The sequence below is a fragment of the Eurytemora carolleeae genome, unplaced genomic scaffold, assembly GCF_000591075.1.
Source record: "Eurytemora carolleeae unplaced genomic scaffold, Eaff_2.0 scaffold443, whole genome shotgun sequence".
Taxonomy (NCBI): domain Eukaryota; kingdom Metazoa; phylum Arthropoda; class Copepoda; order Calanoida; family Temoridae; genus Eurytemora; species Eurytemora carolleeae.
The window spans coordinates 195295-220184 of NW_019396329.1; the positions used below are offsets into that span (position 1 = coordinate 195295).

General features: G+C 32.1%; 1 protein-coding gene across 1 annotated transcript; it reads right to left on the minus strand.

Annotated features, from left to right (window-relative positions):
* LOC111701049 (uncharacterized) lies at nucleotides 1-24617 on the minus strand. The gene is made up of 14 exons (XM_023472165.1): nucleotides 24540-24617; nucleotides 21741-21825; nucleotides 17941-17980; nucleotides 17765-17790; nucleotides 17491-17564; nucleotides 17147-17169; nucleotides 16551-16585; nucleotides 16387-16489; nucleotides 16046-16123; nucleotides 11937-12044; nucleotides 11462-11507; nucleotides 8549-8628; nucleotides 7868-7974; nucleotides 1-47 (listed from the first exon to the last, which is right to left on the minus strand). Exons 1-14 carry the CDS (start codon nucleotides 24609-24611, stop codon nucleotides 1-3), a joined length of 924 nt encoding a protein of 307 aa, XP_023327933.1. The 5' UTR covers nucleotides 24612-24617.
* Nucleotides 24618-24890: the final 273 nt, after the last annotated feature.

A 24890-nucleotide genomic window follows, 5' to 3' on the forward strand; every position in this document is an offset into this window, starting at 1 on the left:
TTACCATCTGTCTGTCTGGTGAAACTCTTCTGATACTGTTCTCGGTTCTAAAATATTGAGCAAAAAAAAATACAACAAAATTTTAATCGTTTTTAAAATATTTTTCAGTAAAATATTTTTTATATTCATATTTATATTATATTTACTAAAGGTTCCAAAGTTTAACTTAATACTATGTTGTGAAAGAACGCCTCTAAACTCCAAATTTTCTTTTTAAACCAAACTCAATTTGGATGGAGGTTGATTAAATTAAAACTTAAGCCCAGACAGGACCAGAGACAAAGAATTTTAATAACTTAAATTTTTGGTTCATCTCAGCTTTTCTCCAGGAAAACAGAAATTAAATTCTTTTATTATATTATAGCCAAGAAGTGACGTTTCTGTATATTAGAGCTGAACTGTAGACGTTTTAATCAAGAATTCCCAATGTCCAATGGTTAATGAATAATGAATGATAAAAAATATATAAGCCAACTAACCTATAACTAAAGTATATAATATAAACTTTAAAGGATGTGCTGGGTAAATAAAGTCAGGACGCCAAGAATAATGCTTAGAAAATAAGGTAAATGATTTCACCTTAAGCTGTGACTGACAGATCTCATACAGACTAACTTGTCTTTCAATTGAGTCCATCAGCTTGATGTTAATATTACTTTCTAGAAAATGGAATAAATAAAAAAATATTAATTCTCAAAAATGTTTGAACTTATTTGATTAAATTATTAAATGATTAATCTACCTTTCATGTGCTGGAAGAGTTCTAGAAAGTCCTCACTGTAAATTTCAAAATAGATGGATTTTAGAAATGTGGATCAAAACAGGTTTATACAGTAATTTGTCCGAATGAAAAAAATAGCTGTTTTAAAAAGCCACCAAAATGTTTGATTATTTTTTTATTTTGGATTAAAAAGCCATTAAAATGATAAAGTTAGTTAATACGGAAAATGTCGCGACTAACTTAGAAATTGCTAAATAATGAATAGACGGTTTATTTCTAAATCTCTTATCAACATAATTAGATCAAATTCATGTTTCAATTACGGTTTTGATTTCCCCAAACAACCTCTGTAAAAAGGACTGAGATAATTTCAAGTTGTTCTCCATTTTAGGAGATGGTATTTATACTCTTTATACATCTATCTAAGTATCAATTAGAAAGAAATCACAATAAAGATATCAAGTTTTAGACAGAAAATTAATCATATCTCATCCATATATCTGATTAGATTAGGTTCTAAGGGTACCGCTGTAACTCGGACATGCAACTTTATAAAATGAAAGTTCTCTTAAAATTATGTCTGTACTCCCTATAAAGAGAGTGTTCTCAGAAATGGTAAAATTTATGCGATGTTACAACGTAAAGAAATTGATTCGAAATCAGCAACCAAGAACTTGAATATCCTCATAAACTAAGCATTGAGCTTAGCTAAGAGATCAGTTTCATGTCTCTACGATTATATTGCATGTTACATGAAATTGAACTAAAAATATAAGAAACATATGTAATATGTGACTAAAATTTGTTGCGTCTATAAGGAGAAAAGGGTTATAAAAGACTACAAATTCACAAAATTGCAATATTCCACTCAGAGTGTAAATAATTGAATTAAATTTAGAACTAATCATTCAGATATTATTCCCTATAAACGTCAAATATAATTCGATGCATTCATATATATAGTTGATATTTCATAATATTTTTAATCTTTTAATATAAGATATACGATTTTTTGGTCGCCAGATTTAACTCCCACGTGGAACCCCTATGTAATGTCGAGGGCAGAGACGCTTATCCGCCAAATAATTGTATTCTAAAGTAAATCGTGTACAAAAAATTAAAAATATTATGAAATATGAACAATAATATACCAATGCATCGAATTGAATTCGACATATATAGGTTGTAATATCTGAATAATTAATTTTGAGATCAATTGAATTATTTACGATCTGAGTGAAATAATGCAATTTTCGTGAATTTGTATGGGTTCTATACGTTCTTCGGTATGAGTCGTTTTTAACCCTTTTCTCCTTATAGACACAGCAGATGTAAGTAAGATTAGTAGCGATCACCATCAAATTCGATTCGACGTTAGCCTATACCCCCTTTCATTTTTCGTGAACACTCCCTTTAAACAAAAACCGTATTTTTGTGAAATTTGTCAAAAGCTAGAACAATTATAAATATTATTAATACCTGGTTACAGACGACCAGCAGGTTATATCCATGATACTCCTGAAAAATTGTAATCTAATATCGTATTAATTAATATGAAACCGCAAACCATATTGTTCATCTTATAACTGTCAAATAAAGTACGTATTTATCTGAGTTAGGGGGAAACAATATTATAGTTACAGTATTTATTTTCAAACACAAAATATAAAATAATAATGTATGATGGTTCAGCTTAAAATAAAACACGAAAGAAAATGTATTATGAGTCAATTGAAAATATAATGTTTAATAATTTTGTTCTGATTAATAATTGTTAAAACAAACTATTCATATTGAAATCTCAACTGAATATACATTTATTGTGCATTGACAAGATAGATACTTAGTCAGCATTCAAATAATCTAAACATTTTCAGGAATGCATTCGTTGAACTTATAGATACATATTGATTCAGAAAAAGACAATTTATTCTTGTTGACTGTAGTAGACTTTGACATCTATCATTAGCAAAGGGTGTGAACCCATACTCGTTGACTGTAGTAGACTTTGACATCCATCATAAGGGTGTATTAAACAATTTTTAGAGATTTTTTAGGACAACTCCAACCCGTTTTAGGTAAACATCAGTAGAGATTAGAGGCGGAAAGATAGGAAGGAGTTGACCGATTTTCCCACTAAAAAGGATGGAAAAGGTTGCGCCGAGTATCATTACAACCTCTGCACTCTGTAGGCTATTCACGCGTATAACAGACAATAAGAATAAACACAAAAATATTGCAACCTTACATTTTTTTATAAACTTTTTTCGATAATTTTTAAAATATATGTTTTTAATGTTTAACCTGATGTTTTCACAATGAAGCAGAATATTACTCACAGTTTTCAGAGTCAACAAATCAGATTTTCTAATCTCCAATTCCTTAAAGCAAGAAAAGTTTAGAGATACATTATAAATTTATTTTTTTCTTCGTATGTAAATGTAAAATAAAAAAAATTACCTCAAGAAATTGGAATTTATTCTTCTGTAAAATTGAATCAAATATCTCGTCTGAAAAAGCACAGTTCATCCCGATCTGTATCTTCCTAAACAATAAAATTTAAAGAGACAAATATTTTTTAAGTGACTTTTCCATCCTAATTCATTCATTGGCATGTTCAATTAACAACGTCTAAACAAAAATTATGAATATATTGACATTGTTGATTTTTTAATATGAAAATTGATAATAATCAATTGCGGGTTTTATGTAAAAGTCCCTTATGTACTTATGCAGCAGAAACCAAGAAGGAAACTGTCAAAGTTTAACAATATTTCAGTAAAATGAGGATTTCTCCCTTAATGTTGCTTAGATAAATAATTAGATGGAACAGCTGGAGGTAAATCGGACTGTTCACTTCTTAAATAGAGGGTCACTTAGACTCATTTCAACAGCCCCTATATTATTTAAATCAAACAAACTAATTTGTTTGATACAATTATTGTCATTATTTAGGATGGCAAAAATCTAAAGACGATTTTCTAGTCGTCTTCTAATTCCCATCTGAAGTGAAACTGTAAAAAAACTGTTTTTACCTGACATTAACTGCCTGTCCTAGAATCAGAATGAGCAAACTTGTTGGACAACTGCATGATATTGAAACAAACTAAAAATGGAAATTACATTGTTAAAAGGTTTTCTAACACCAGGGAGGGGCATTGATCAGAGCAAGGAACTATATACAGGAACGCCCAACTCAGATATACGCATATTATGTACTGTACACTAAGGGAGGAATTTAAACAAACCCAGTGTCCCCAGTGCCCACACAGAAGTTGAAGGGAAAGGACTGCAGCTCTGATGTGATATTACAGTTCAACAAAAAACAAGTTAATATATCAAGTTAGAGCGAATACATATGATTTTTGGCTTTCTGGTCAATATGGAAAATACAATAGCAATATATTTTTATTCCACCCCTTGGGCCCTTTTCCCTCAAAAATGATGCGTTGCCCCTGAATTCTTTGTTTTGATCTCCTCCCACTGCAGTACACAGATTTGACGCATGAGATATGGCGTTTCCTGCATGGTCTATATATATTTCTTGGATCAAAGGTTCGTTTTTAAACATTCGAGGTTTTTACACTTTTATATGTTTTTCTTTTTAAAAGTGTAATTCTCAATCATTTTACTTTCATATTTTTTTCTCAAAATTATTGAATTGTATTGCTCAATCACTTTACTTTTATATGCTTTTCTTATAATTTTAAATTGTATTGCTCAATCTGTTTTCCTATAATTTTTAAATTGTATTGCTCAATCATTTTGCTTTATAACATAATGCAATATGTTTTCTCAGACGAAAGATATCTACTTAACCGATTTTGGTTAATATCTTTGGTCAGAGAAAATCGGATACTTTTGATTAACAAACCTTGAATATTAAAGAGGGGCCTCAAACGATGCCCATCTGTACATAAGAACTCATTAAATGTCGTCGTACTTTACAATTTTTATAATTACGATTTTTGTAAAAATAAATTGAATATCTTACTTTAAGCTCCAGGAATGGTATCAACATCTCCTCAATGTCGATATTTCTCCTAAGATTAAAAGTTATTTTTTTCTGAATATATTTATTGTAAGTTATTGTGTTTATTACAGCTTGACTCAACAATTAAATTGTTTTACAGTGGTAGGCAATTTTATCAATACAAAGAAGATCACTTTCCATTTCAATTTTGATTTATATCAAGCTGTCAAACAGCATGGATACACATAAACATAGGAATCAAGAGAAGCTGTCTCTTAGAATAGTTTCTCTTTAATTACTTGTAAATTTGTAATTCGATAAAAGCTTTTTAACAATCAAAACTTAAATAAAAAGGTCGTCTTAATTGTATTGCTATCATCGCCTACCACTGTAGTAAAACTGTCAACAGTAATTGCTTAGGCCAGGTTCTCCTATCTTGCTAAGGAAAACCCAATCCCAGCCTTGTTTTCAATATTTTTTATTATAAAACTTTAGTTCATGGTTTTTCCTAACTATGTCTTAGTAAAATGTAAAGAAAGTAGAAACCCTTTCCTCCTATCCTTAGTTCTACTTCTATTGAGGTATAAGACATGTTTGATTAATATCTTAGCTTAGTTTGAACAATATTATGTATTTCTCTAGTGTTTGACCAACCAGGCCCCTTGAAGGAAAATATACTGGTGCAAGTATTTATATTTATTACGGGAAATGTTTGTTTACGAAATAAACACAAACAAGATGGCTGCCAAGTTAATCCAATCCAAACCAAACCAAACAAGATAAAGAGACAATTGTTTTTTCTCTGTTTAAATTACAGGCTTTTCAAAGTCATGATTATCATTAAATCAAATAGAGTGTTCACGAATACCAAAAGATATCACCAAATCACATGGCACTAATCCTCCCAACTGTTTCCTTAACAATGAATCAATTCAAAACTCGACTCGTTAAATCTAATAAAATCAAGATATCAGGACTTGAATAATAAGTTTGCATGCCAAACATAGATTGATTAAACTTGAGCCTAAAACAATTCGATAAATGTTGAAATTATTCTCTATAGTTTGCAAAATCGAAAGTTAGCTTAAAAATGTGCCACATAATCCAGACTTTATTACTACAGTCAGGAATCTCAGAGAGAAAACAACATGCTGAATGAACTACTGTCATATGCATTCCTGAACTTTTGAACCCTTGATCATGTTTCCTAAGAAGTGTTACCAGGTGAGAGTAAATATTATTTAGATGAAAAAAAGTTAGCATAAGAATTGAAAATATTATCATTTTTTTACGTTTTCGTTTTCGCGTTTTAAACTTAAAATATAGCAAATACTCAAAGAAATGTTTCAGAATTTCAATTTCATAAAGTCGAATCAAATTTTGTGTAACCATAAAACCATTCCAAAACTATATGCACTCTATAAAAGGCCTGGGTAAAAATTCACCCTCCTTTGAAAGCTTTAGTTCTAATTATATTTATCAATTAGAACTCAATATTATTAATAAATAAAGGAAAGAGAGCTGAAATCCTTATTTTCTTTTGACGTGTAATTTTTTACTTGTCAGATCTACTCTCACTGAAAATTAATTTTCTTTTTACTACAATAATCAATAACTTGTTTCATCAAGGTTTATTTTTATCTGAAAAATCTTAAAATTATTAAAACAAAGACGATTTTACAGGAAAAAAGTTGTATCGAGGTCGAAACTCTTGTTTTGAGTATCATTATTCTTAAATGCTTGATCTCGATAAACAATGTGGACACTTTTAGGTGTGATCCCTCAATTAAACTTATCCTTGCAGAGAACGACCACTATAGGATAAACAAGAGGGATTAAAGTAATCCGACGATCTGCATAAGAGGAGAGATCAATGCTTGATCCAGAGATTTGAAAAAAAAACGTTCAGACTTTTGATCGCTTCAATCTTAAACAATTTAAAAAGTATAAGCAATTGATCATGCAAGCTCGAATTTATTAATTGATTATACCCTAGCAAAGATTTTTTAGAAATAATCCATTTTAATTTTTATATTGTTGTTTTACTCTGAAGAACAAAAGCTTTTTTTATACTGCAGGTTTGGCATCGATTTTTCTACATGTTATGGTTGACGACCTCTTTTATACTGTTATACACAAATGAAAATAATGCAAAACTAGAGTAAAGTGCAACCCAGAAAAGCTTCTATATAAGTTCTAAATATTTTTGTTCAAAATAAAAATTCTGTTTGGTTTGGCAACTTTTTTTTGCAGAATCTTTCCTACTTTCTGAAAGGTTTTACATCGGTATGTTTAAGGATATCTACTCGATATAAAGCAATATTTATTAATACTTATTTTGACTCAAACTCTTAACTAAATGAATATAGAAAAAATATGCATAAATTTAAAAAGTTAAGCCCCTCTTTCCTCTCTGTTTATGCCCCTGATCCGAATAAACCCAATATAAAGGCTAACATTTTATATTTGTGATATTCTCAAACCCGTATAAAATGATATAAGGCCGCCGGGGTTATGCATTTTCTGGAATCATCTTTTAACAATTTAAAAAGTGAACAAAAATCACCAGGTAAAGAACGAAATAAGCTAAAGGAAATTATTTAAATATGGTTGTCGGATAAATATATTTTTTTGGCAACTTGATCTATGTATTCATTTCCAAAAGAACTTCTTTCAAAAATAGATTTTTTAAATTCGAAATTTATTTTTTCTTTAAGTGTTTACGGGTAACGCCGGTCACTTCTGCTAGTTTCAATATAAATTAGTAATATTCATGTATTTCTATGCATAACTCTTGAACCCCTGGACTGATTTTCTGTATTTATTTTTTAAACTTTGAGTATGATAATTGTTAAAAAATATACGTTTTATAATTTGATTTTATATTTCAGAGTTAGAGTTTAATTTTGATTCTAGAAAAAGATTCCTGAAAGATTTCTCATTTCCTAAGGTAGATTCATGGAATAATTTATCTCCAAGCAACCATGATTACTGTCAATTATTCCGATTTTCTAATCATTACATCTTTGTAATCTGAGCACTCAGGCCTTGGATATTTCAAACTATGTGTTCTTCTAGATCAAATAGATTTACACCATTAAGTTACACAGATATTGGGACGAGTAAATTGGTTGAGTGGAGGAGTAGATTTTTGTTTTATTTTGGTGACTCACCAATAAACCCACACCCACTGAATCCTAGATGTTGCAAGGAGGTGCAGTAGAAGGATATCAAGGCAATTGCTTGAGAATCCAGGCTTTCAAAATGATGCAAGTCAAGTCTGAAATCATAAGTTTTGTTTGTGTGAGCTCTGTGTTATGATTATGGATAGATGGAAGGATTGTAGATGGATGGTAGGATGGAAGGAAGGATGGTAGATGGATGGTAGGATGGAAGGAAGGATTGTATATGGATGGTAGTAATGGAGGAAGAAAAAAAGGAAGTATGAATGAAGAATGGTTTCTCAGTGTGTGACTGGATCAAGAGGGGTGTATGTGAGTGTGTACAGGAAAGTGTGTGTATGTAAACACCAATTTTCATAAATACTGTAATGGTATTCTGTCAAACCCAGAAATTAATATTCCTCAAGAAAATCCTAAAAGATCTAAGCTAAAAATTACGAAGGAAGAAATGAGGAAGAATAGGATATAAACATAAAGCCAAACATCGACAAATTCCTGTACGAAGTTAATTTTGTTAAGATGTGCCGGAAACAACTCTTTTCGATTTTAAGACATGATTAAAGAAGCTAAATTTGCAGTAAAGAACATTTTTAACAACTTAGACTATACTAAATTACTATTAAATGGATAATATTTTAAATCTTTTCATATCCCAGAAATTTCAAATTATACTTAGTAAGGTTGGATCCAATTTGCTGGAGCACGTTTTCCATATCATCAGAATAGAAATCTCCGCCCCATAATTCCAAATCCTAGATTATTTATCAGAATATATTATCTTCATTGAACATTTCCTTCCTTCATTGGATATTCATTTCACTGGAGGCCTCTTTTACAGACCGGAGACTTTTTCATTTCATTGGAGGCCTCTTTTATAGACCGGAGACTTTGTCATTTCATAGGAGGACTCTTTTATAGACCGGAGACTTTGTCATTTCACTGGAGGCCTCTTTTATAGACCGGAGACTTTGTTATTTCATTGGAGGCCTCTTTTATAGACTGGAGATTTTTTCATTTCACTGAAGGCCTCTTTTATTGACCGGAGACTTTGTCATTATTTCATTGGAGGCCTCTTTTATAGACTGGAGATTTTTTCATTTCACTGAAGGCCTCTTTTATTGACCGGAGACTTTGTCATTTCATTGGAGGCCTCTTTTATAGACCTGAGACTTTGTCCTTCCATCAGAGGCTTCTTTTATAGACTGGAGACTTTGTCATTTCACTGGAGGCCTCTTTTATAGACTGGAGACTTTGTCATTTTACTGGAGGCCTTTTTTATAGACCGGAGACTTTTTCAATTCATTGGAGGCCTCTTTCATACATTGTATACCTCTTTCTTTATATTGTCTATACTTCTTTTCTTACAATGTATGTGGTTTCGAGGCCTTTTTCATACATAAGAGAACTCTTTTGGGGGCCTCTTTCTTCTGATGCAGACCTCTTTTGTTCATCTCAGGCATCTTTTTATACATTGGTGAACTTTTTTTGTTCTTTTGAGGCCTCTTTCATAAATTAGATACCTCATTTTTCACTTTTTAAGGCCTCTTTCTTACATTGGATATTTCTTACTTACATAAAAGACCTATGTGGGTTAAAGGCCTTTTTCATACATTGTATTACTTTTTTGGGGGTCTCTTTCTTTCATTGGATGCTTCTTACATTGGTGAACTCTTTTGTTCACTTGAGACCTTTTTCTTACATTGAATAACTCTTTCTTGCAATAAAAACCTCTTGCTCATATTAGACACATCTTTCTCGGATTTTACGTCTATTTCTGTTTCCTACATTAAAGTTAAAGACCTCATTGGATTCCTCTTTATTTCATCAGGGACCTCTTCTTTTTTAATCACATCAGGGACCTCTCTTTTTTTAATTACATTAGGAACCTCTTTTTTTTTAATCACATTAGGAACCTCTTCTTTTTTTTAATCACATCAGGGACCTCTTCTTTTTTTAATCACATTAGGAACCTCTCTTTTTTTAATTACATTAGGAACCTCTTCTTTTTTTTAATCACATTAGGGGCCTCTTCTTTTTTTAAATCACATTAGGAACCTCTCCTTTTATAATCAAATTAGGGGCCTCTTCTTTTTTTAATCACATTAGGGAAATCTTCTTTTTTTAATCACATTAGGGAAATCTTCTTTTTTTTAATCAAATTAGGAACCTCTTCTTTTTTAATCACATAAGGGACCTATTTTTTATCACATTAGGGACCTCTTCTTTTTTAATCACATAAGGAACCTATTTTTTATCACATTAGGGACCTCTTCTTTTTTTATCACATAAGGAACATCTTCTTTTTTTTTAATCACATTAGGGACCTCTTTTTTTTAATCACATAAGGGACCTTTTCTTTTTTTTAATCTTCATCAAATTTAGAGGGACTAAAAGTTGGATTCCTAGAAACAAGAAATGATTTCTGTAATTTCTGATAAAACAAAATTGTTTGCTGACAACACTAAACTGTGGTCTCTTATTATTAAAAAAGGATCTTTGAGTGTGCTCTCAGACAACACTAAAATGTTTTCTACGATTTAAAAAAGGGATATTGTGGACTCCGGTGAGTCAAGGACGGTCTCTGCTTTCTGACAAAATTCCTCGACCCAAGGATGATAATTCCTTTCCAAATCCGAGATTATGTTTCAACTGATCCTCAATATTCATATTCAAGATTAAAACTAATCTAATTCAACCCAAACTCACAGTAATATATTTTTATCAAGAATGAGGGAAGAGACTAGTTTCAATTAAAAGTTAAGTAAGTAACTTGGTTTTAATCTGACCTAAATATCTTTTTTTTAAAAGTGATTCAAATTAAGATTTAATGGGAGAGATCAAAATATTTTCAACCTTTTTCATGAGATTGATTTTTATATTTAGGTTTTGGACCGGATGGCATACTTAAATCCACCCTGATGCACCCTGATCCACCCTGATCCACCCTGATCCACCCTGATCCACCCTGATCCACCCTGATCCACCATGATCCACTCTGATACATCCTGATGCACCCTGATGCACCCTGATCCACTCTAATGCACACTGATGCACACTGATGCACACTGATCCACTCTGATGCACCCTGATGCACCCTGATGCACACCGATCCACCCTGATTCACCCTGATGCACCCTGATCCACTCTGATGCACCCTGATGCACCCTGATGCACATTGATCCACCCTGATCCACCCTGATGCACCCTGATCCACCCTGATACCCAAATCCACCCTGATCCACCCTGATGCACCCTGATCCACCCTGATCCACCCTGATGCACCCTGATCAACCCTGATCCACCCTGATCCACCCTGATGAACCCTGATGCACCCTGATCCATCCTGATACACCCTGATGCACCCTAATCCACCCCGATGCACCCTGATCCACCCTGATACACCCTGATCCACCCCGATGCACCCTGATCAACCCTGATCCACCCTGATCCACCCTAATCCACCCTGATGCACCCTGATCCACCCTGATCCACCATGATCCACCCTAATGCACCATGATCCACCATGATCCACCATGGTGGATCCACCATGATCCAACCTATATAATTAATTGTTAAAATTGTTACCGTTAAACAGTTGAAGCTTCCAAGGACAGAAAGAGGACAAGTATATCTAGACAAAATATTGATTTTGAAATATTGTTTTGAAAACAAGCAGAAAACAAACAAACTTACTATTCCTTATATATTTGTAACCTGATGGAGTGAATATTTATTATCTTAAACTTTAACTATTAAATATTAGGTCCAGCAGAGTTCATAGTTTTTAATATCAAAGGTACACATCAAATGCAGACCCGGGTCCATTTCAGCTCAAAAATATTTATCCAAGTTTGTAACAATTCTTCAGGGAATTTTAAATTTTAATAAAACTTCTCGTTTTTATTACACTTTTGTTGACATTTGTCATGCACTTGAAGCCAAAATATTGCGGATTCGGATCCAGGGAGTCGAAATATTGTGGATCTAAATTAAGGGAGTCGAAATGGATTAATAATTTTCCGGATCCCCTAATTACTATTTACGCTTCCTATATACCTACCTATCCTGGAACATGAAGAGCATATCCTGGATATAAGGACACATTTCGAGAACCAACTGTATTTGATCTAAACTATGAAAATAATAAACCTCGGAGGACCAGAAGTTTCTAAATCATTTTTTTCATTCAATCAATTCTGATCGAGCATGTCTTAAGCTAAAGCTATGTAGCAAGTGGTATAACAACTGAACTGATATAGTATGGTTTATTTATTTTTGGCAAAAGTATTCGTGTAATCATGGAAAATGTGGCAAATCACCATTTACATTTACAATCACAGTACGGGATAAAGTTACTTTTCATTTACCAAAATATACAACACTAGAAATGTGTAAATTTTGGTCTATGACCACATAAAATTAGGGCGGATCATTTAAAAGAAAGTAGAGTTAAGATTAGAAATGAAAGTTTGAAACCAAAGAATGTATAAAAAGTAGAGCAATGAATTTATTCAATTTTTAAAATGAGTGGGGTCGAGAGCGGATTGATGATTTGACGATTACATAATTTAAAAAAATGAAAATTAAATATGCATTCATAACCTTTGCCGATTATTTAGATGAACGTAATGCTTTTGAATGCAGAATGCAGATACATTTTACCATAGCATAGCTTAAAGTACAGAATATTGGAGAAATTTATTTTTATCTTTTCCCAATTATAAGAATATTAAGAATACGTAAATTTGATGCACTTAATTTTAAAGGGAACGTTCTAGCGTTTTTTTCCAGTATACGTAGGCTTTTTGGTTTTTTTTACATTATAACTAGGCTTTTTGGTTTTTTTTACAGTATACCTAGGCTTTTTGGTTTTTGTACAGTATACCTAGGCTTTTTGTTTTTTTTCCAGTATAACTAGGCTTTTAGGGTTTTTTACAGTAGAACTAGGCTTTTTGGGGTTTTTTACAGTAGAACTAGGCTTTTTGGTTTTTTTACAGTATAACTAGGCTTTTTGGTTTTTTTTCCAGTATAACTAGGCTTTTTGGTTTTTTTTCCAGTATAACTAGGCTTTTTGGTTTTTTTCCAGTATAACTAGAGTTTTTGGTTTTTTTACATTATAACTAGGCTTTTTGGGTTTTTTTACAGTAGAACTAACCTTTTTGGTTTTTTTACAGTTTAACTAGGCTTTTTGGGTTTTTTCCAGTATGTCTAGGCTTTTTGGGTTTTTTACAGTAGAACTAGGGTTTTTGGGTTTTTTCCAGTATACCTAAGCTTTTTGGGTTTTTTACAGTAGAACTAGGCTTTCTGGTTTTATACAGTATGAACTAGGCTTTCTGGGCCTTTTTTACAGTAGGCCTAGGCTTTTAGGGTCTTTTTCCAGTATAGCTAGGCTTTTTGGTTTTTTTACTGTAGAACTAGGCTTTCTGGGGTTTTTTTACAGTATATCTAGACTTTTTGGGGGATTTCATTCCATAGAATTAGGCATTTTGGGTTTTTTTTACAGGAGAACCAAGCTTCTTGGTTTGTTTACAGTAGAACTAGACTTTTGGGGGCCTTTTTTACAGTAGGAATAAGCTTTTTGGTGCTATTTTACAGTATAACTAGGCTTTTTGGGGCTTTTAAACAGTAGAACTAGGCATTTTGGGTTTTTTTATAGTAGAACTTGGCTTTTTGGGGCTTTTATACAGTAGAACTAGGCTTTTTGGGGCTTTTTTACAATAGAACTAGGCTTTTAGGGGCTTTTATTCAGTAGAACTAGGCTTTTTGGGGCTTTTTTACAGTAGAACTAAGCTTTTAGGGGCTTTTATTCAGTAGAACTAGGCTTTTTGGGTTTTTTTATAGTAGAACTAGGCTTTTAGGGGCTTTTATTCAGTAGAACTAGGCTTTTTGGGGCATTTATATAGTAGAACTAGGCTTTTCGGGGCTTTTATATAGTAGAACCGGGATATTCACGGTTAATTTTAATAACAATTTAGTTCTTAACAGTTGTTTTTTTACTGTTGTCTCCGGTCATTTCTTTATTAACTTTCACAAATAAAGTTTTTGTGGATTTAAAAAAATAATTTGAATCGTAATTTGCTCAAATTTTTCCCTTTAGTCATTTAAGTTGCCTGGCGTCTGCCAAGAAATAAAAAATGGAATTTTGAAAAAAAATGATTTTTAAAAAAAATTCCAGTTTTTTGAAGATACCCATATGTGTTCACTCAAAAAATGTCAGTCCTTTCGGTTCAGCCGTTTAGCCAGTTATAGCTAACATATAAATATGTATACAAATATATGTACTTAAGCGAAGAGCTTTATTATAAAAATAAAACAAGACAGACAAACAGACAAACAGAGAACCCAAATATACACACATACAGATGCAGGTACCAATTGAATAACATTTCATTCATCTTGCAATATCATTATCATGAGTATCGTTTTAAAAATGTCCCAAAAATGTAATTTTTTGTTCGCGGTTAATATAAATAATAGACCAACATTTATTAAATTGCCAAATCCCTTTTATTTTTTCGTGTAGGAGGAGTTGGTGGTATAATTAGGTAAATATTTGGGAAAACTATTAATTAAACTAATTTTTCTATATTCTCTATGCACTGTATATTCTGCGTACTTGAGGGGGTGAAGTTTACACATTTTCTTCTAATCATTTAAAGGAATTGAGATTTTGCCGCAAACTCTGATCTTCTAATCCAAATATCTTAGCAACTCAATTATGTAGACCATAGATATTTCAAACTATGAATTCTGTTAGATAAAATAATCTAAGTTTGAAATTACTAAGTCTACACCCACAGGTTTCAAAGATATAGGGATTAGAAAATTTGAGTTTGTCCGCGGAATTGGATTGATAATTGTTCCGGAAGAAAAGATGATTTGGCACAATTCAAGTAACTGTAATATTTAAAGCATGTACACGAGATGATTTGGCACAATTCAAGTAACTGTAATATTTAAAGCATGTACACGAGATGATTTGGCACAATTCAAGTAACTGTAATATTTAAAGCATGTACACGAGATGATGTGTCACAATTCAAGTAACTGTAATATTTAAAGCATGTACACGAGATGATGTGTCACAATTCAAGTAACTGTAATATTTAAAGCATGTACACGAGATGATGTGTCACAATTCAAGTAACTGTAATATTTAAAGCATGTACACGAGATGATGTGTCACAATTCAAGTAACTGTAATATTTAAAGCATGTACACGAGATGATGTGTCACAATTCAAGTAACTGTAATATTTAAAGCATGTACACGTACACAAAAGTAAATAAAAAACAAACATTTTAAACCACGAGAAAATGCTTTTCTTTGAAATGAAGTAAATCCTTCATTTAAAATTTACATGTCCTATTCACAACGGTACCCTGTAGATTACAACATAAATCTGAGCAAAAATGGGGAAGTTTTCGCAATTCAACTTTTTAATTTTCATAAAGGTAAATAAGGATATCTCCACCAATTTTGCACAGACGAAAGGTTTAAATGTACCCTTACGAATTAGCATGTAACTCTTTAGATTGAAGGAAACTTCAAATTTCATCGACAGTCCTTTTAATCTGTCCAACTGTACAGTCCCTTTAATCTGTCCAACTGTGCAGTCCCATTAATCTGTCCAACTGTACAGTCCCTTTTATCTGACCAACTGTACTTTACAGGATGTGGTCCCTTTAATCTGTCTAACTATATTGTACAGGATGTGTTCCCTCTAATCTGTCTAACTGTATTGTACAGGATGTGGTCCCTCTAATATAATCTGTCTAACTGTACTGTACAGGATGTGGCCCCTCTTGTATTGTACAGGATGTGGTCCCTCTAATCTGTCTAACTTTATTGTAGAGGATGTGGTCCCTCTAATCTGTCTAACTGTACTGTACAGGATGTGGACCCTCTTGTATTGTACAGGATGTGGTCCATCCAATCTGTCTAACTGTACTGTACAGGATGTGGCCCCTCTAATCTGTCTAACTATATTGTACAGGATGTGGTCCCTCTAATCTGTCTAACTGTACTGTACAGGATGTGGTCCTTCTTGTATTGTATTGGATGTGGCGAATGTTTCTAAAATATTTGAATGAGTGGAGTGTCCGGATCCTAAACCTAATTTGCAGAATATATTGTGAGATGAGAATCAATTGAATGAACATGAAATTCCTAATTTTGAATATTGGTTGAGGACGAGGTTTAAGCTCCCAGGCAATCCAATCCAGAGCCTCGCATAGGTAGTCTCCTCTGAAAATATTCGGGAATTATCTCACTTCACATTTTTAAATTTAAAAAATGTATCATACCCTCCTATTGGCTACGTTAGGTCAATTATAAAACTGTCAAATGAAAAGTATGTTCTCAGCCCCGAACATAACGCACTTTTTGGATTCATAAATAGAAAAGGCAAGTAAATCTTGAAATGAGGGTTGACTTAAAACCATATCAGTACTAAGCAGTCCATTTCATAATGGTTCGTCCTAAAGCCTCTTTTAATCTAAAAAAATGACCTTGGCAGTCTGACAATATTATGAAGGTTGATTAATATATGTGCTTGTCCCTCCTCAGATATCCCTGTTCTAGATATGCTCAGTTCTTCTAAACCAGAAAACTCTAAACAAAAAGAAAATTAATTTTTTTTTTAAATGTTTGAAAATTGTTTTTTAATATTTACCTAAAATACTGGGAACACTTAGATCTGTGATTTGTCTAAGCAGGATTAAAATCATCAACTTTTTTTGTAATTTTGTCCATATTGTGTCCCAGAAAATATAACAGTTAACTGAATTCAGAGAATGATATGTCGTCTTCCTAAAATATAAGTTGCGGCATTCACTCGTGCGCTTAATTCTTCAAGTATGATTCTTAAAACAATATATTCCTAGATATTCGAAATGTGTTTTTATTTATACAAAAATCTCATAACTGTTTAACTTTAAAACTCAAAAGAAATATATGAAAAGTCGTTTGTGCAGCAACTCTTATTTATTCCCACTTTGTAATGGGATGGCTAAAAAATATATCCGTCTCTCATTTGTCATGTTTAATGGAACACTCTTTTTAGTCTAGTTTCAGGTTGGTTTAGTTTAGTTATTTTAGTTTAGTATAGTTTAGTTTAGTTTAGATTAGTTCAGTTTAGTTATATTGGTTTGGTTTGGTTTGGAAATTTAGTTTAGTTCAGTTGTAATCTGTTTAGGTTTAGCTAGTTTAGATTAGGTCAACAAAATGAGAAAATCCGGCAAAGATTTCAAGTTGTTGGTTTATCCCTCCCTAGAGTTCTCAATGTCCAAAACCTAAAATTTAAATGTTAAACTATCAAATAAAAATATTTTATCCACAAAGCATGAGACTAAAAAACTTGCTTCTGTATTTTACCTTAATTTTAGTTACACTCAGGTATTATAAATTATTTGAAAAAGAAGCAAGTTTAAAGCTGTAGGGAATGTCTGTAAAATGTGAAGTCGTCTCTGAAGTCTCATCCTTTGCGGGAAACCAGCTGCATTTTCAATATAGATGTGTTGTTTAAGATACAGATGTGTTGTTTAAGACATATTCTATATATACAATATAAATATATATAGATGTCTTGTTTAAGACATATTCTTTTACCTTACCTTAAGTGTAGATTTGCAGGCTAACAGGGCAGATAACATTTCATCAGTAAAATTATATTTCAAGGAAAAAGACACTAAAAAAAATATTGCATTGAAAAAATGAAAATTATGAAACAAAAGCTTTTAAAAATTATAGAAGAAATGTCAAGATCTCTCCAATGCATTTCTGCTAAAACCAGTAAAGTGTAGCAAAGTTTCTTCTAGAAAGTCCCCCTGCAGTATCGAAAGTTTAAAGTTTTTTCAATTTCAAATTCAGAATAAGTTTAAATATTACCTAAACTCTGCATATTAACAATTCCTCTGCAAAAATTCTCTTTAGATTTGGCAATTCTTGGGCTTTTTTATTTTAAACCATAAGAAAGAAAACTTAGAATTTAAAAAGTTTTCAAAACTTGAAAACTTAGTAACTGTGAAAAGAACTGAGAGTTTCAAAAGAAAAGTGAATTATTCCTACAAATATACGGAGTAAGCGAGTTTCCAGCCTGTAGCCCTGAAACAAAATTATTGCAATATTAGTTGTTTAAAAATGTCTAAAGAGCTTTATTTGTCAGAACCGTTTACAGGGACTCTCAGCAATTTGTTTAAACTAACTGTTCAAACAAATTGCAAAGGTGCTGCCCCTACCCCCTGTAGATTTACATTTACAAAAAAGGAGACATAATCGTACAAAAGATAGATCATGAAAGAAACATAAAAAATTCTAGGATTTCTTCTATAATACTTGCCTTCGGCTGGCCTTTTAAATGTTCCCCTTATTTCCTGCCCCCACCCATCCCCCTTCTTCAAACCCATCCCTTTCTTCACACGTTTTTGCGCCTTCCTATCCATCCTTCTGGTCGTCCTTTTACTCTCTTTCTGCTTAAACCCTTCTCCGTTTATCCTTCCCTTTTCTTCTATTCTGTCGCCCTACTCCTACTTTTCTCCTACCCCTATCTATCCTCCTCCTTCCTCTTCTTTTCCCCGTCACTCTCATTTTCCCTTTTCATATTTCCTTTCCCCTCCTATCTATAAAACAGGCCCGGACGCCCAGCCTCCCTCTTTCGGTAGAAATTTTTTTTTAAAGTTAGTTAAGAAAGTATAAGAAAAAACAGGCAATAACCTTAAAAGCAAAGAAGGCGGCTATTCAGAGACATTTCTCTTTTTCATTGCATTTTAATTCATAATTCTTTTCATACATAGAAACATTAGACAGAAATAAACCAGCACCGTTAAATTCATAATGTTAAAGGGACTCTCCATGTAATTGTAAGAGACCCTCCAATTCATATTTTGTTTCAACTAAAAATTGACAATTTTCAATTGTGGTTTTCTACATAAGTAATTTGTAGATCTATGCAGCAGAGTCAAGAAATTAAATTGACAAAATTTATTTTTTTATGAGAATCTTACTCGTTGTTACTCAGACACAGGTTTAAATGGTACTATAGTGAATCGGGCAAGTAAATGGTACTATAGTGAATCGGGCAAGTAAATGGTACTATAGTGAATCGGGCTAGTAAATGGTAGTATAGTAAATCGGGCAAGTAAATGGTAGTATAGTGAATCGGGCAAGTAAATGGTAGTATAGTGAATCGGGCAAGTAAATGGTACTATAATGAATCGGGCAAGTAAATCTTGAAATGAGGGTTGACTTAAAACCATATCAGTACTAAGCAGTCCATTTCATAATGGTTCGTCCTAAAGCCTCTTTTAATCTAAAAAAATGACCTTGGCAGTCTGACAATATTATGAAGGTTGATTAATATATGTGCTTGTCCCTCCTCAGATATCCCTGTTCTAGATATGCTCAGTTCTTCTAAACCAGAAAACTCTAAACAAAAAGAAAATTAATTTTTTTTTTAAATGTTTGAAAATTGTTTTTTAATATTTACCTAAAATACTGGGAACACTTAGATCTGTGATTTGTCTAAGCAGGATTAAAATCATCAACTTTTTTTGTAATTTTGTCCATATTGTGTCCCAGAAAATATAACAGTTAACTGAATTCAGAGAATGATATGTCGTCTTCCTAAAATATAAGTTGCGGCATTCACTCGTGCGCTTAATTCTTCAAGTATGATTCTTAAAACAATATATTCCTAGATATTCGAAATGTGTTTTTATTTATACAAAAATCTCATAACTGTTTAACTTTAAAACTCANCGACAAAATACTCTAGTCGCGCCTTTGAATAATTTATAATATTTCCCTTAACTTACTGGAAAACTAGGCCGGCCTTTTGTCTAACGATTGACACAGAAATTTAATTTTTTCAAAGAGTTTTAACTCTTCTAGAACAATCTGGAAATTCTGAAAAGAAAAGGTTTTGGTGTTTCTGGAATTCAGGGATATTCAGGAATTTAATTCTTTTGTCTCCGTCCTTAGATTTCAGGTGAGTTCAAGACTAAACCTGACAGTAGGGTTTTATATTTTAACATTATTAAAGGAAACTCCGGGCATAATTTCAAAATAACTTAATTTAAAGGTTGGAATATCTTAGTTTCCTCATATAAAAGTCATTTTTCTAGAGATATCACATTAAAGCTAATCATTTTTTATCTAGAAAATCAGAATATTAGATTTATTTTTTGATCCAAGGTGTAAAGGGTAAAACGCCTCTAGTCCGTGTTGTACATAACTAAAGATAATTATAATTTTTTTCATCTTAAATCATTCTCATCTTATTTTTGTTTTTCCAGAATTTAAATGATTTATAATGATTTATAATTATATGTAAAAAAAATATTTTTTGTATTCCAATGTTAACAATCTTGTAACTTAGATATACGTAAAATAAATATCTAGATCTTAAAAAAAGAATTTTAATTTTGTTTTCCAGACCTGAAAGGAAAAGTATGCATTTGAAAACAAAATATCAGATAATATTACGGGAATCCTTGGTTGTAGAGAGAATATAAAAGATGACATATCTGTAATCTGAGGCCGAATTTAAAGAATTTGAGCCGCGGCTCAAATATGGTTGGTTCCACTTTAAATTATATTCTATTTTTCAAGATTTAAGCTGGCGCTCAAATGAAACCGGTTTTTGGGGGACTTGAGACGCCGCTTGAATTCATTAACTTCAGACACTGTTTGGATAAACACCGCAACTCCAGTTTTCTGAGCTCGATAATTTAAAGTCATGAATAAACCAGTCAGCTGATGCAGATTTGACGCGGACTGCCTTGCCCATGTATAGCCCGCACGGGATTTACTACATTGACTATTGGTTTATATTTTCCGATAATCAATCAATCTAGATGGATGAATATATGGTGCACATTATTGTCTGCATAAAAACTCTATACAGTGGGTCTAGTGGTTCTCTTCCGAGGAGAGGGCTTGTTTAGAACGTAGTTTCAGTAAACATGGAAATACAAATATTTTCCTATTTTAGCACATTGTATATTTTTAAATAAACGTTGTTGCTTTGAGCTACTCCAACCCGACTTGTTAGACGCCCAGTACGCGTCAACAATATATCCTTTGTAGTTTATCCATGTTTAAAGTAGCGACCTCTCTTGGCGGCTAAAGAAAGTTGTACAGTTGTACAGATCATAGATTGAAAACTGTACACACCAAATCAATTATCCCTTTCCTGGTGAGTGTTGTAACTCAACAAGGATAATCATCAAATCATCTGAACAGAACTAAAATCTACTATTTAGCTGTTTCTTTTACCCACCCCATACAAATAAATAATATTTACTTTATTCTTCTCAAAACTTCGTAAATGGTTAAGAGCAACCTCTATGAAAGGTTATATGAGTGTCTGCAAACTATCAAATTATGAAAAGATTAAATTATATCAAAAATGTCACAAATTAGAAACACCAAAATGAAAAACGTACCTTAAAATTGTTAAATAATTATTTTAACGAATTGCGCCAACAAGAAATATTTGCATTTAAATTTTGAATTAATTTCATTCATTAATTTCATCAAGTTTTCTAGATTGTGTTAATAAGTTAGAAGACGACATTGTTTTTAAATTTTCATTCTCAACAAAACTATAATAACAGTAAATTTATAAATCCTCTCTACTCTTAGTATATATATATCGGATCCAATTTAAAATCTTTTTCAATTTAAAATTTCAATCTCACAAAAGAAATAACAAATTTAAACCTAGATTTAGTGCAATGAAAATCTTGTGAGGACTAAGACAGAAAAGAGAGAAAAGAGGAAAAAGAGGAAAATACCGTGAATGGGAAAGGACCATGGGAAAAATGAAGAAGAACCAACAACAAGGATTTAAAAATAAACTAACCCAAGATTTTGAGTCCCTTGAAGCTTTCTAGGTTCCTGACAACACAAGATCTTAACATCTTAGGCATACTTTCAACCCTCAATACCTAAACAAATACAAGATTTTGAGTCCCTTGAAGCTTTCTAGGTTCCTGACAACACAAGATCTTAACATCTTAGGCATACTTTCAACCCTCAATACCTAAACAAATAAAAAGTTATTAACTTTAATATTTATCATTTAAATGTATTTTTGTATGAATGAAATATAACGGTAATTTTGTTTCTTAACATAGATCTGAAAACCAAGCAATCCAAAGCAGAATATTTTTTTAAGACTCCCCAAAAAGTTGCGAAAAACGTAATGCTATCTACGTTACATGAAATGGTTGACCTGTGATATTTCTAATTGTATGAGTTCTGCTCTATCAAACAGTCAAAATTTGATATATTAAAAGTTGCGCAATCAGGTTGCAAAGATATCAAAATTAGAAAATTAGATCTTGAAGTGAGTCATACATCTTTTGTTTTTAATTGATTAAAAACAATGAATTGATTTTTTACAAATTATCCGAGCAGATTATTTTCTCAATTCAAGATATTATTTTTTATGATATATATTTTTATCTATTTCTGTATGTGTTGGTGCACTAGGAGAAATCTTGAGAAAATTAGAAACTATTGAAAACTTAACCTAGCAATCAGCCAATAAAAGAAGTTAACTTCACAATCATCTACTGTTCAAAATAAATTACTTAAAGTTGAGCTAGAGGGGGAGATGCATTTACATCAAGGAGTATGAAACATCATGGAGAATGAGTTATTATTATGATTAGATTAATGTTTTGCTGATTTGTATTCCATTTGGAAAACTTTTAAAGGTTGTCTTTTTTTAAATGAAATTTTTATACTTTACTGAAACTCAGAGCAAGAAATGAAACCGACTTTTTGAATGCAAAAAAATATCTTTGTGTTGTCAATTTTTTTGCATTAAAAAATGTCTTTTTTGCGTTTTCCATCTTATTTGTCTTACTGTATATTATGTACACAATGACTCATTGTAAAACGTAGCGTTTGTACATGAAACATTTTAGGAAAGCACAAGTGTCAAAATTTATAAAAAAGAATCTATGAGTTGCAGCAAAATTGACATCACGAAGGTAATTCTTTTTAATTATGTCTTAAATAATGTATCTATATAAAGTAAAACCACACAAAAAAAAACAGATATTCTTTTCCCTGAATGTAGTTCCAGTCAGCAAAACATCTATTTAATCTTATGTTAAGGCGGAACGGGTCGACTTCAGCTCCATAGTATTCCAAACTCCTTGGTTTACACGCCTTAGTTTCATTTTACCATATCTTAATATTTTTTTCAACACAGCTATAGTTAGGGTGGGGGGGGGGGCGAAGTAAGGATCTAAAATTTTACATTTCCTGGAATATGATTCCAAGGAGAACAATTGTAGAAATGTACTCAACATTTATGAGAAATACCAGCGGAAGGAGCGTCTAGGGACGGTGTACGGAGTACGGACTATAGTTCCGGTTTACGGAATTATTCTATTTATAAAAGTTAAAATTAAACTTGTAAAATTGTGAATCAAGAAAGTCCTTTCATATTTTTTAACTAGGAATTCTCTGTTAGTTTCAGAAATAAAGAAGTTCCGCACATGTTTTTCAACAGAGATAAGAGAGTTACAGAGATCGATTAACACCTATAATATATGGGATATTTTCCACAGCATGTTCTATTGTGTACAAGTACTGTACACGACCAATCAGGAGACATCTGTATTCAGGGATATTTAATTTCCTTCGAATAGGAAATGCAAAATCTTAAAAAATAGACAATATTCATAAACGTTATGTTTTATGTTTAAAATTGAAGTATTTCTTTAAAAGTTGTAAAACTTAACCCTTGAATGCAACAAGTAGCGTGAGATGTTACAGTCAAAAAACTTTACATGGAACCCTAGCATGGTGTGCCGGCACTGCAGCTGTTTATCTAGCTCACTACTTTACTTTTACAAACTACTAATATTTCCCATAACAAAATAAATCAACAATCATCATATTCAATTGTCAACCTTTTGTCTTGAAGGATTTATAAAACCGTTTTTTCGACCTTTTTCGCTTCAAAATCCTTTCAATGTGAAAAACAAAAATATTCAAAATTATTCCATAAACATAAAGGACTAAATAAATTGATTTTTTCCTCCAAATTGGCTGGTTTAAATGTCAAATTATTGCAAATTCACCGAAATCACATTTGTTGACAAAATGAACTGAAGGAGTAATGGCGGAATTTTAGAATATGTAGTTTGATAGCCTCAAGAGTTTCAATACTTCAACTCAATCTACTAATTAAGAGACGACAACACCGATTAATCGAATATTTTCATCTTCTATGATTCCCTTTAAAACTGTCTGCTAGACCCGGCAAGGTTTTCTTTGCCTGGTTAGTTTGGATGGGACTATTCCAGGCAGATAGAATCTATGTGATAGGCCTACTCAGCCTATCCAGGTAGAGTGTATGAGCACTGAGCAGTCTGTGTAGTCTGTGCTTTTCATTGTTAAAACTTGTGGATCTAGCAGGCCAGGGGCGTATGCAGGAATTCGTTAAGAAGGGTTTAACTTTTTTCTTTCCGGTAAGGAGAAGTGCTCAACATTTGTTGGTGTTCAAAAACCCCTGGATTTTACATGTTCATTATCCCTTCGTTAGTGTTCCAATAAGGAAGATTAATTTGAGGCAAAGGTTGGAGGGGGGGGGGGGGTATAATTTTTTAGAATAAAGACGAAAAGACGAAATGACATTAACCTGGAGAAAAGGATTCTGGATAATATCAAACAGTTTAACCATTGCCCAGACTCGTAGAGTAAACACAGGCATATTCGTTCCTAGATCATGATAACAATGATAAAATAAAAACAACAACAACAATAATAACAAGATTTTGAGTCCCTTGAAGCTTTCTAGGTTCCTGACAACACAAGATCTTAACATCTTAGGCATACTTTCAACCCTCAATACCTAAACAAATACAAGATTTTGAGTCCCTTGAAGCTTTCTAGGTTCCTGACAACACAAGATNCATATACATATACCAGGGCACATAGCTTCACCAATAGCTGTACAGTGTACATGCATCCTGTGTAAATTCATTGTTCA